At 55.8% G+C, this 12,658-nt stretch overlaps 1 protein-coding gene across 6 annotated transcripts in view; it reads left to right on the top strand.

Moving 5' to 3' along the window:
* NOS1 (nitric oxide synthase 1) overlaps positions 1-12,658 on the top strand; it is a 99,184-nt gene that overhangs the window by 41,472 nt on the left and 45,054 nt on the right. For all 6 annotated transcript variants that reach the window (XM_064168832.1, XM_064168826.1, XM_064168830.1 and 3 more), the window contains exons 3-6: positions 3,521-3,653; positions 9,857-9,994; positions 10,820-10,965; positions 11,552-11,714. In XM_064168832.1, the coding sequence (XP_064024902.1) occupies positions 3,521-3,653; positions 9,857-9,994; positions 10,820-10,965; positions 11,552-11,714 (580 nt within the window). The remainder of the gene's footprint in view (positions 1-3,520; positions 3,654-9,856; positions 9,995-10,819; positions 10,966-11,551; positions 11,715-12,658) is intronic.

Here is a 12,658-nt window from a genome sequence, read left to right as displayed (position 1 = left end):
GGCTTTTCTCTCCCTGTTTCTGTCCAAAAGACAGAGCCGGATACTTCTGGGCAGCCTCATCCGGGAGAGGTCTGCGCTGGCTCAGGGCAGGGCAGGCACCCATGGCCCTGCCAGGGGGGCACGGAGCAGAGAGACAGCCCTGAGGCTGCTTTAAGGGCTCTGTGGCAACTCTGCTTGACTAAGAGTGAGGGCAACACCTCACTGCCTTGTCCACAGGGCCCTAAGTCCATGGAGGAGAGCAACAGGCAGCTTGTTCGTGCCCCAGCTGCAGAGGCTCAGAGGGGTGTGGAGCGCTGCACAGCAGCATGGAACTGTAGAACCAGTGACTCAGGGATCCCAGTATTGAGCCCAGGGCCTCAAAGGCACAAAATGGTGACTTGAAAAGTCCTGTTCAATGCCCTAAAGTGTCCAGACTGGGTCTGACAGTGAGCCAGGAGGACTCGTTCATAGAATGGTTTGGGTTGGAAGGGACCTTAAAGGTGCTCCAGTTCCAATCTCCCTGTGATGGACAGGGACACCTCTCCCCAGCCTGGGTTGTTCAAGGCCTCCTCCAAGCTGGCTTTGAACACCTCCAGGGAGGAGGCATCCACAACCTCCCTGGGCAACCTCTGCCAGTGTCTCCCCACCCTTGCTGGACTGAGTTTCTCCCTACTCTCCAGTCTCAATCTACCCTCCTTAAGCTTCAATCTATTGCTGCTCATCCTATCATTACAACTCCTTGTCACAAGTCCCTCTTCAGCTTTCTTGTGGCTGCCTTCAGGTACTGGAAGGCTGCTCTGAGCTTTCCCTGCAGCCTTCTCCAAGCTGAACAGCCTCAACTCTCTCACCCTGTCCCTGCTAGGGGAGGTTCTTCAGCCCTCTGATCATCTTTGTGGCCTCCTCTGGACCTTCTCCAGCAGTTCCAAGTCCTCCTTGTGCTGGGGGCAGCAGAACTGGAGGTAGTGCTGCAGGTGGGGATCTCACAAGAGTTGAGGGACTCCTCTCTGAGGTTCCCTTGTGCTACCAGGTGCCTGTTTAGATAGGCTTGCAGACCCTTTCCTGGAAGCATCAGGTGGTGCCAGGTGCCTGAAATGGATGCTCAGTGCCATTTCAGAGGTGCCCATGGGATGTTTGGCACACTGAGGTCTGCTTGCCCAAGCATCTCCTGTCTGTGCAGAGGCACAGCCTGTGCCCCTGCAGAGGCACTGTGGTACCCCAGAAGGCAGAGTCACTCTGCTCAGTCCCAGGCACCATTCTGCCAAGGAATTTCTTCCACTGCCTCGTGGGTTTAGTCCTTGTGTCTTGTTTTTAGGCCAGATGATGAGCTTCAGCAACCTTGGGGCTCATGCACACGAGGTGGCTTGTATCTGCCCATCAGCTCGTGTGCTCAGTGGCTCTGTCTTGACTTGCCTCCGCTCTCTCTGGCATGATGGAGCTCAGGGAAAGGTGGCAGGGAGGGGCAGCCTTGGCAAGAAGTGTCCTCCAGGAGGCTTAAATAGCTGCCCAGGACTTCCAGCGAGGATCCAGAGCTGCTGGATTGTCATCCTGCTCATTCTCTGCCTTGCTGCTGGGAACTCTCTGGCTGGAGGCTGCCTGGAAACCTTGCCCTTGCCCTTTGGATGGGCTGGTGGAGGGCAGAGTGGGTGCTGGGTGGTTCCTGGCTGTGCCCAGCTCTGGAACCTGTGTGGCTCCTGCAGTGCCATCTCCATGTAGGAGACAGCTGGGAGCTGTTGTCCTTGGCTGTGGCTGTGCTTTATCTGGTTGAAACCCTTTGTGGCAGCCAAGTCACAGAAGTTTTCTTTTCCTGGGGTGGGTGCCACATAGAGAGCCCTGCCAAAAACTGCTCCTCTGGTACCTACCTGCAGCTCCTTGCTTGCACCGAGCTGGCCACTTTCATCCTAAAGCAGGCAGTGTTTGGAAGGCATCCAGCAGCTTAGTGTAATCTTTTGGCAGCTGAACATTACCCTGGAAAGGCAGAAAAATCATGGAAAACTGAGAGCAGAGGGAGATTATCTCTGGGGGAAATATTTCCCTCGAGCTGTGCCTACAGATATGAGCTGGGGGGCAAGGAGGGTTGTGAGACCGAGCTTAGCTGCGTGTTCCTGTCTCCCTGTGGTGGTGTCAAGAGCAACATGTTGGTGTGAATTGATGTCCTGAGTCCAAGAGTCCTGCTTTGGTCAGTAGCCAAAGCCTGCTGTTGTTAACAGCTGCATTTCAATGTCTGAAGGGGACCTACAGGAAGGTTGGGGAGAGGCTGTTTAGTGATAGGATGAGGGCAGTGGTTTGGAACTGGAGCAGGGGAGATGTGTTTTGGACATCAGGAGGAAGTTCTGCACAGTGAGGGTGCTGAGACACTGGCACAGGCTGCCCAGGGATGTGGTTGAGGCTCCATTCCTGCAGACCTTCAAGCTCAGCCTTGCTGTGTCCCTGTGCAGCCTGCTCTAGCTGGAGGTGTCCCTGCTGGCTGCAAGGGGATTGGACAAGATGCCCTTGGAGGGTCCTTTCCAACTCAGTGCAACCTGTGAATCTCTGTTGGAAAGGTCCATTCATGTCCTTAGTGGGCATCTGAAAGGCTTCAGGGGTCTGGGGGCAGGAGCAAACCCATTACCTTGATGGGCTGTGGAGCAAGGGACTGTGCTGTTGCTGGGTTCCAGTGCAACCCAACCCAGAGAGCTCCCCCACAGCTCGGGGGGGTGGGGGTGGGGTGGCTGGCTCCTTGGCTGTGGCTGGCACAGCCTGCCTGCTCCGAGGATCACGTCTCCAAACCCCCTTTGTTTTCCTGCTCGGTGAGGGCTCAGATGGCAGCAGCTTTCCATCACCTGCTTGGATGGCATTTCGCAGCCTCTCACCGGCAGCCTGCGGTGCCTTTCCCCAGGCAAAAAACATGCTGTGGGCTGTGTGTAGCATGAGCTACACCGGGCTTAGGGGCAGGCTTTGGGGACACTCTCAATTCTCCAGCCTGGCCAAGACTCCCAGCTCGGTGGAAGCAATCCATCAGCTTGCTGGAGTCAAGTGCCTTGTGCTCCCCAGCATTTGCAGCAGCTGGAAAGGTCAGGAAGAGCAGAGCGAGCTGCCTCTCCCTCCTGGGAGCCACCTATTTATCTTGGGCTGCTTTCCCTCTCCTCCACTCCCAAACACCAAAGCTGCTCTGCAAACCTTTCGCAGCTGGGCTTGTGCGCGGATCTCCTTTCCTCGGCTCCCTGCTTGCTCAGGCAGGGCTCCAGCTGGCGGTTTTGGGGTGCCGAGGGGCTGGCGTGTGAGCCCCCCAGGGCTGGTGGCAGGGCAGGGCTTTCCTGTTGCTTGCAGGCTCTGTGCTCACCCAGCAGCCGAGCCTGCATTGTGTTCGGGTTGCCCTCGCTGCGCTGATTCATCGCCTTGGCCCAGGCGGTTTCCTTCCCCCTCGCCGGGCGATGGGCGAGTTGCTGCTCCTCCAGGAAGCAGCTGGAGCAGGGATCCGAGTTGGTGCTCTAGGATTTGGTCCTCCTGGCTTTATAGCCTCAGCCCTGCAGCCTGCTGACCCCGATGGTTTTTAACCCTTCAGTTTCAGGGAAGGGGAAAACAAGCCCCAGAAAGCTTTACCGGCTCAGATGGAGAACGACCGCGTCCTGGGTGACCTGTGGGGGCAGAGCAACGTGCCCGTGGTCCTGAACAACCCCTACTCTGAGGCACAGCAGGTAAGAGCCCATGGCTCGTGCTACTTTAGGTGGAAATGTGGGTCTGGGGGTATGGGACCCATCCCAGTGAGTTCTCACACCACAGAGACCCTCTGAGGAGCAGAGGTGCTGTCTGAAGAGCTTTGGTCCCCAGAGCTGGAGCCGATGGGGTATAGATCCTGGGGTTTGGGCAGGGTATAGGTCACTGGAGAACGATGCTCTCCATCCAAGGAGCCAGAGTGGGATGGGAACACAGCCAGGGAGTAGAGCTCTGAAGCCTGCCTCGGGACTGTCATCCCTTTTCATGGCCCTAAGCCCAACTGCGTCGTTGGAGTCGCTTTGATTCATCTGATGGTAATTCAATGGAGCACTTCAGAGGTTCTGTTGTACGCTGCCTTTTCATCTCCTCCTGCTCCACGGACACAAATTCTCAGGCTTCCTCGCCAAAAATGGATTAACTCCACGTTTGTAGCAAAGCCAGAGACGTAAGGCAGGCCCTGCCAGGCCAGAGAGATCACCCCAGGGGGAGCATGACGTGTGTGAGCACAGCCCAGCCTGCTGGGGCTGATGGCTCTCTGCTGATGGGATTAACCAGCAGCAGGGCAGGACCTGGGGTGACAGCCTGGGGGGACCACTTTGCCTCCCTGCACCACTGTTTCCCAGGGCAGGAATCAGCATTTGCTCAGCTAGGGAATGTCCTCAGCAGATATCTCTGGCTGATGTCTCTTCCCAGTTCCAAGGAGCTGCAAAGAGCCACTCCCTGCTGACCTGCCACATGCAGGGTGGTGCCACTCGTGGTGTGGTTGATACCCAGATGTTGAGCCTGGCCCTGAGCCCCACTGGTGTCCAGCAGCTCCCAGGCTTCACCAGTGGATGCTTTCCCACCTCATAGGCATTTTGTGAGATACAGAGCCAGGAGCAGGAGGTCGAGGTCACATGAGGTGACAGGATCCTTTCATGCCCCTGGAGGTGACATGGTCTTGGCGTGGCTGCAGTGGTTTGACTCTGCCCTGTGCCAGCAGCACTGCTGTTTCTGCTTGAAGCCCTGAGTAGAAGGAGGCTCATGTGCACTTCTGCAGCCCCCACAGTGTCATAGAACTGGCAGGGCTGGAAGGGACCTCAAGGATCATCCAGTTCCAACCCCCCTCACACTAGAACAGAACACCCAGGGATGGGATTTCTACCACTCTCTGAGCAACCTCTTCCATTGTCTCACCACCCTTAGAGGCTCATGAGACACACAAGACCTGCTCTGTGGGTGTTGATGCACACCTTGGGTGGCTGAGATACTCCTGACTATGCCAGGCTGGCTGCATGTTTCCAACCAACCTGTTTAGGTGCTCTACATGCAGGCAGGAGTGATTCCCATCCCCCCTCACCTGCCTGCAGCTTAGGACTGCTTCCAGCTCTGCCAGCAGCATAGACAACCTTATGGTGGGTATCATCCTGCAGCAGCAGCACACATGAGCATGAAGGCATCCAAGAGCTGCCACAGCCTTTGTTCAGCTGCTGCAGAGATACCCTTGGGCAGCCTCCAGTCCTGCTGCACGTTTCATGCACTGTGACAGGTACCATGAGCCCACCTGGCCCAAGGACAGGTCACTGCTCTGGTCCCTTTGCCTCATCTTTGGGAAGATGTTCTCCTCCTGACTCCTTTGCTAAGCTTCTCACATCCACGTGTGGGTTACTCTAAGCACTTTATAACCTTCTGTGTTCAGAGCTTAATTTCTCTCTGTGTTAGGGCTGCCAAAACCCTCAGTCTTAAGCTGCTGTTAAACTCTTTAGTACTTTTTTTTTCCCCCACTCCATGTGCAGCTTTCCTTTTATCCTTCTTATCCTCAAACCAGGGCTGCCTGCTCAGTTGGGTTTCTCCCCTGTGCTCCCTGCAGCTGTGCCTCCCCCCCAGGCTGGGTGTGGTCAAGGCATCTGAGCTCCGTGCAGGTTGCTGTTAGCATAAGTCAAGCCGAGGGTCAGCTTTGATGCACCATGAGCCAGCATTGTGCCCTCCTGGTCAAGAAGGCAAATGCTCTCCTAGGGGGTATTAGGAAGAGTGAGAGAAGCAGGTCAAGGGAGGAACTTCTAATTTGCCTCAGAGAGGCCACCTCTGGAGTCCTGGGTCCAGTTCTGGGCTCCTCAGTTCAAGAGAGACAGAAACTGCTGGAGAGAGGCCAGGGGAGGCTGCAAGGCTGCTGAGGGGCCTGGAGCAGCTCTGGGAGGAGCAAAGGCTGAGAGCCCTGGGGCTGAGAGCCTGCAGAAGAGCAGCCCCAGAGGGCATCTGAGCAATGCTCAGCAAGAGAGAAAGGAGCTGTGGGGGGCAAGAGGCTGGGGCCAGACTCTTGTCAGTGGTGCCCAGGAACAGCACAAGGGGCAGTGGGCACAAACTGGCACCCAGGAGGTTCCTTATGAGCAGGAGGAGAAAGTTGTTTGGTGTGAGGGTGCTGGAGGCCTGGGGCAGGCTGCCCAGAGAGGTTGTGGAGTCTCCTTTGGAGAGCTTCCAACCCCATCTGGGCACTGTGCTGCTGTGCAAGCTGCTGTGGGTGCCCTGCTTGAGCAGGGGCTTGGGCTGGCTGATGCCCAGAGGTCCCTTCCAACCCCCACCACACTGGGATTCTGTGATGCTTTCGTGCAGGAGGATTTGGTGGATTCAGCTGGCAGGGTGGGGAATGTTCACAGGGAGGCTCATAAGGAGGTGCTAAAAACCTTGCTGGGCATCGACCCCTGCTGCTCTGTGTTTTGCATGCAGGGTGCTGTGCAGCTCCCCGGGCCCTAAACCTGGCTGTGGTTGCACCAGCCCAGGCGGTGCAGGAGTCGTGCATCCGTCCAGACAGGCTGATTTATTAGGAGCTCCAGGGTAACCAGGGTGGGGAAGGTGTCCACGGAGCTCTAACAGGGGCAGGGAGTCAGAGCAGCTTGTAAGGATGATTTGCAGCTTTGTAAAAGTGAAAAACAGACTTTCAGCCAGCAGGGCTAAAGCAGGCTGGAAGGCAATGTCAGCTTAGCAATGTATCTCTGAGCCAGGCTAAGGCTGCAGACCTTGTCCTGCCCTACTCACAGCATCACAGAGCTGTTTAGGTTGGAAGAGACCTTTATGGTCATTAAGTTCAGCTGTTAAGCCAGCCCCAAACCTGCTCCATCCCTAAACCATGTCCCTCTGTGCTACATCTCTGCATCCTTTCAGTCCCTCCAGAGGTAGGGACTGCACCACTGCCCTGGGCAGCCTGTTCCAGGCCTTGACAACCCTTTAGGGGAAGAAATTGTTCCTCCTGTCCAACCTAAAACTCCCTTGGGGCAACCCGAGGCTGTTGCCTCTTGTCCTACTGGGAGAAGAGACCAACCCCCACCTGCTTCAGGGTGTTGAGGAGAGCCAGGTCTCCTCTGGCTTTCTTCTCCCTCAGCTGCTCCACACAAGCCCTGTTCTCCAGACCCTTCACCAGCTTCATTGCCCTTCAGATGCCATGGGGGCAGGGACTCCTGAAGCCCAGCTCAGCTGGGCTTCAGGAGTCCCTGCCCCCATGGCATCTGAAGAGGGCTGAGGATCTGCAACAAAGGAGATGCTCCTCGGCTCCAAGGGGCTGAGTGTTTCTCCCCTGGGTCTGTAAGGAGCTGCAGACAGCTCCCAAGCTGCTAAGTGCCAACACTTACCCTGCTAGAAGATGTTTGCATAATGCATGTGAGCCCCCGACTGCTGCCTTAGTCTCTCCATTTGTCCCACTCTCGAGTCATTAATATCACAGCTGCCTAATTAAAGCATGAAAGGATCTCACACAACCTCCCTGACAGAACCAGGGGTAAGATTTGGCTTCAGCTTTGCCATGCAGGGGAGGGACACACACACAGAGAGCTCTTTCCTTGTCTCTTCTGGGTGTTGCTCTCTCCACAGCTGCTCTGAGATGTGCTTCCCAGATTTGGCACCTCAGTTTCTTGTAGGTGGTGGCACCTCAGCTGCTCGAGCCTGGCTGGCATCCCAGGGATTCATCCTGCCTCTGTGCTGTGCTCCTCTTTCAGCAAAGAGCCCAACTTTGCAGGGAAAAGGCTCTGAAGAGGCTGAGGGGCCTGGAGCAGCTCTGTGAGGAGGAAAAGCTGAGAGCCTGCAGAAGAGCAGCCCCAGAGGGCATCTGCTCAGTGCTCAGCAACAGCTAAAGGGTCAAGAGGATGGGCCTGAGCTCTTGTCACTGGTGCCCAGGACAAGGGGCAGTGGGCACAAACTGGAACCCAGGAGGTTCCACCTGAACAGGAGGAGGAACTTTTTCAGTGTGAGGTGCAGGAGGCCTGGAGCAGGCTGCCCAGAGAAGGCTGTGAAGACTCCTTCTCTGCAGAGCTTCCAACCCCACCTGGGCATTGTGATCCTGGGCAGGCTGCTGTGGGTGCCCCTGGCTGGATTGAATGACCTCCAGAGGTCCCTTCCAAACCCTAGCTGATGGAGGTGTCTGCAAGGGAGCAGCTTCCAGAGCAGTTTAGGGTAGAACATCTGTAGGTAGATGTTAAGCAGATGATGTCCATCACAGGAAAAGCCCCTCAGGATCACCAAGTCCAACCTTGTGCCCTGCTCAACAAGATTCACCTCAAACCATATCCCTAAGCACCACCAAATGACCTTTAAACCTATCCAGGAGCTTGCTTGCTCCAAGGATGGGGTCATTGCTACACCTGGATTCAGAACACACTCCTGGCCCACACTTGCTCCAGCAAGATGTTGTTTAGCAGCACCTCCTCAGCTGCTCTGAAGCTCACAGCTGCAGCAGATCACAACTAACCCAGCACAAAGCAGTGCTGCTGGCTACAGCCAACCCTTTCTGCTTCCTTCCTTCTGATTTCTGTCTGGCAGGTGAGGGCCAGGTGAGGATTGGCTTTGTTTGCACTTCTTAGCAGCAGCTTTCAGCTCTGCTTTAGCAATCTGCCTCAGAAAGGAGGTGACAGATCATCCTCCTCGGTGCTACAGGTAGCCAGGGTTGGCTCAGAGCACAGAGGATGCCAGTGAGGGCTCAAGGATGGTTTCATTTTCTGGCAAGAATAACATGAGCAGAGAAGGGGAAACAAAGAAAACAAAAGACCAGCAACTGCCATCATCTAGGTCACATTTCCCTAAACCTGAAAAATATGGACTTAAAAATAGTGCTTTTCAGGGCTACTTTTAGAAGGTTCTCTTTATCTGCTGCTGGGTTTGAGCTCTGGATGGAGTCTCCTATTTGTTCTCTGCAGCGGGGAAAGGGGAGGCTGAGATCTGTGGTGTGGTCGTCTGGTTTCAGGGGCTAGGACTTCAAAAGGCTTTTGGGGAAGATGTGTGACATGAGGGATGGCACAGAGTGGCTTTTGCAGGCTGTAAGGACCAAAGAGGATCACAGAACTAAGTAGGCTGGAAGAGAGCTCCAAGCTCAAACAGCCCAACCTAGCACCCAGCCCTGCCCAACCAACCAGACCATGGCACTAAGTGCCCCAGCCAGGCTTGGCTTCAACACCTCCAGGCACAGCCACTCCACCACCTCCCTGGGCAGCCCATTCCAGTGCCAATCACTCTCTCTGACAACAACTTCCTCCTAACATCCAGCCTAGACCTGCCCTGGCACAGCTTGAGACTGTGTCCTCTTGTTCTGTTTCTGGCTGCCTGGCAGCAAAGCCCAACCCCAGCTGGCTGCACCCTCCCTTCAGGTAGTTGTAGACAGCAATGAGCTCTGCCCTGAGCCTCCTCTTCTCCAGGCTAAACAACCCCAACAATCCTACTAAGGGCTCAGGTTGTCAAGTCCTCCCCTTCCTGGGGGGAAGTTCATCCTGGAGTTGTTCAGCCTGGAGAAGAGAAGGCTCCAGGGGGACCTTAGGGCTGCCTTCCAATACCTGAAGGGATCCTCCAGGCAGGCTGCAGAGGGACTTTTTATGAGGGTATCTAGAGACAGGACAGGGGGGAATGGTTTGAAGCTGAGGGAGGGCAGGGTTAGACTGGAGCTCAAGAAGAAGCTCTTCAGTATGAGGGTGGTGAGACTGCCCAGGGAGGCTGTGGATGCCCTATCCCTGGAAGTGTTCAAAGCCAGGTTGGATGAAGCTTTGAGCAGCCTGGGCTGGTGGGAGATGTCCTTGCCCAAGGCAGGGAGGTTGGAACTGGATGATCTTTGAGGTCCTTTCCAACCCAAATCATTCTATGATGCTGTGAAGCTGTTCCATGTTGTTGTGGCCCTTTGCCTGTGTCTGGTTGGTGACCACTAACCCTGTGCCTGCTCTCCACTGCTGCCCAGCCCCTGCCATCGGGGAGGCAGTCCCCTCCTAGGGGCGCGGCGAACGGGAGCCCTTCCAAGTGCCCACGCTTCCTCAAGATCAAGAACTGGGAGACAGGCTCCGTGCTTCATGACACCCTGCACCTCAAGACAGCCATGGTGAGTAGAGCTGATGGGACTGGCCAAAGGCTGCCCAAGCATACCTGAGGGGATCACAGTGTTTCCAAGGTGGCTCCAGCCAGGGATGCAGAGCTGGATGAGCAGTGTCTGCTTTGCCTTCCTCCAGCGGGGCGAGAGGGAAGCCCATCTGGCACAAATCAGGAGAAGCAGGTGGCTTTGTGCCAAGCTGGGGCACTTGGTGAGCCCCAGCTGTGGCAGAATCATTGGACCATTTTGGGTGGAAGAGGACTTTCAGCTCACCCAGTCAAGTCACCCCCAGAGCATGTCCTTCAGCACTGCAGCTTGGCAGGAGATGACTGCACGTGCTTGAGCTGCTGCTAGGTGTGAGAGCAATGGGCTGGAAATTACAGCATCACAGACACAGCCAGGCTGGCAAAGCCCCTCAGGATCACCAGGTCCAACCTAGAACCCTACTCTACAAGATTCACCTTAAACCATAATCCCAAGCACCACATCCAAACCACCCTTAAGCACATCCAGGCTGGGTGACTCCACCACCTCCCTGGGCAGCTCATTCCAGCCCCTGACAACTCTCTCCAGGAAAAACTCTTTCCTAATGTCCAATCTAAACCTCCCCAGCCTCAGTTTGAGGCCATTCCCCACTTGTTCTGTCGCCAACTGAGACAGAGAAGAGCCCAGCAGCAGCCTCTCCACAGTGTCCCTTCAGGAAGTTGTGGACAGTCTCTGTGTGTCCAAGGTGCCACCAACCTCTGCAGAGCTAATTGTTGCCTCCCCCTCAGCCCAGCTCATGTAACAAAGTGCTGCAGCAACCCAAGGCACTGCTGTCTCCTCCTCTCTCATCAGGCCACTGCATGCACTGAGCAGATCTGCATGGGCTCAGTGATGACCCCCAGCCAGCACGTCCGCAAGTCAGAAGATACCAGGACTAAAGAAGAGCTTCTCCTCTTGGCTAAGGACTTCATTGACCAGTACTACTCCTCCATAAAGAGGTAAGTACTGACCAGGGAAGGTCACAGCCCAAGGCTGCTGCTCATGCTGAGCTGTTGTCACCTATGATCTAATCTTTTGTACCTGTGAGTCCAAGCAGGGTGAGGCTGTGGTGCTCCACGTTCAGCTGCTGCTTCGGGCAAGTTTCCTTCTCAGCATTTACTGTGTCTGTGTTCAAAGCACTGACCTCACTCATTGGGTTGTGCCCAGACCAGAGAAGGCTCCAGGGAGACCTTATTGCAGCCTTTCAGTATTGAAAGCTGGGGCCTGTTGTGGCAGGGCAAGGGGTGATGGCTTCAGACTAAAAGAGATTGAGAGTGAAGGAAAAGGAGAAATGTTTGCCACTGAGGGTGCTGAGAGCCTGGCCCAGGTTGCCCAGAGAGGTGGGAGATGCCCCATGGCTGGCACCACTGCAGGTCAGGTTGTTTGTGGCTCTGAGCAACCTGCTCTAGCTGCAGCTGTCCCTGCTGGCTGCAGCAGGTATGGACAAGATGAGCTTCAAAGGTCTCCGACTGAAGCTGCTCTATGGGTCTGTGACTCGCTTGCACTTGGCCAGCTGTTATCTCCCCCATTGCCCAACCCACGCAGATCTGGCTCCAAGGCCCACATGGAGAGGCTGGAGGAGGTGACCAAGGAGATTGAGGCCACTGACACCTACCAGCTGCGGGACACGGAGCTGATCTACGGAGCCAAGCACGCCTGGAGGAACGCAGCTCGCTGCGTGGGCAGGATCCAGTGGTCCAAGCTGCAGGTGAGCGCCAGCACAGCTGGCAGGCTGCCTCCCCAGGGCTGCACAGGGCCACAGCAAGGGACCCAAAGAGACCATGCAGTCCAACCCCCCTGCCAGACAATCTAGCTCAGGGCACACAGGAACGCAGCCAGCCAGGCCTGGAAAGGCTCCAGAGAAGGATGGAAGCTGCAGCACAGGAGGTTCCACCTCGACACCAGGGGCAGCTTCTTGACTGTAGGGGTCCCAGAGCACTGGCACAGGCTGCCCAGAGAGGTTGTGGAGTCTCCTTCTCCTTGGGTCCCTTCCACCCCCTGACATCCTGTGAGCCTGTGGACACTGTCCTTGGGACAGAGATGCTAGGGCAGGAGAAGATTTGGCTCAGTGCCCTTTTGGCTGCCTGGAAGTGTGGGGTAGGATCTGGTTTTGTGATCTCCAGTGGGATCCCTTGGTATGGAGGTGACATGTCCTCCTCTAACCTGGGGTGCAGCTCAGGTGTTGCTGAGCTGCTCTTAGGGCTGCTTCACATACAGCTTGGCACTGCTTGGGACTGGGAAGCTGAGCCTCCTTCACTCCCAGCCCAGCCTTCAGATCTTCTCTTCCACTGTTCCTTTTGAAATATCTGAACCTTGGGAGGAGCCATTCCTGCATCAAACTGTCTCCAGGCCTCTTGTTGACCTCCTTTCCTGGTTCCCCCATTCTTTTGTGGGTGGCTCATGCTTAGAATCATTCCAGGTCAGGTTGCTGGGGGCTCTGAGCAGCCTGCTCTAGCTGCAGATGCCTCTGTTTGCTGCAGGGAGATTAGAGCAGATGACCTTGAAGGATCCCTTCCAACTTGCCCTGGGTTAACATCAGCAGACTCAACTCAACCTGTGACACAACAGCTCCCTGGCTGCGTGTCAGCAGACTCAGCTCCTGATCCTGTGCATCAACTACAGCCCAGGAGGTTCCAGCTCAACACAAGGGGC

The sequence above is a fragment of the Pogoniulus pusillus genome, chromosome 30 (assembly GCF_015220805.1).
Source record: "Pogoniulus pusillus isolate bPogPus1 chromosome 30, bPogPus1.pri, whole genome shotgun sequence".
Taxonomy (NCBI): domain Eukaryota; kingdom Metazoa; phylum Chordata; class Aves; order Piciformes; family Lybiidae; genus Pogoniulus; species Pogoniulus pusillus.
The sequence above is the reverse complement of the archived record's forward strand: the minus strand, read 5'-3'. Positions and strand labels throughout refer to the sequence as shown.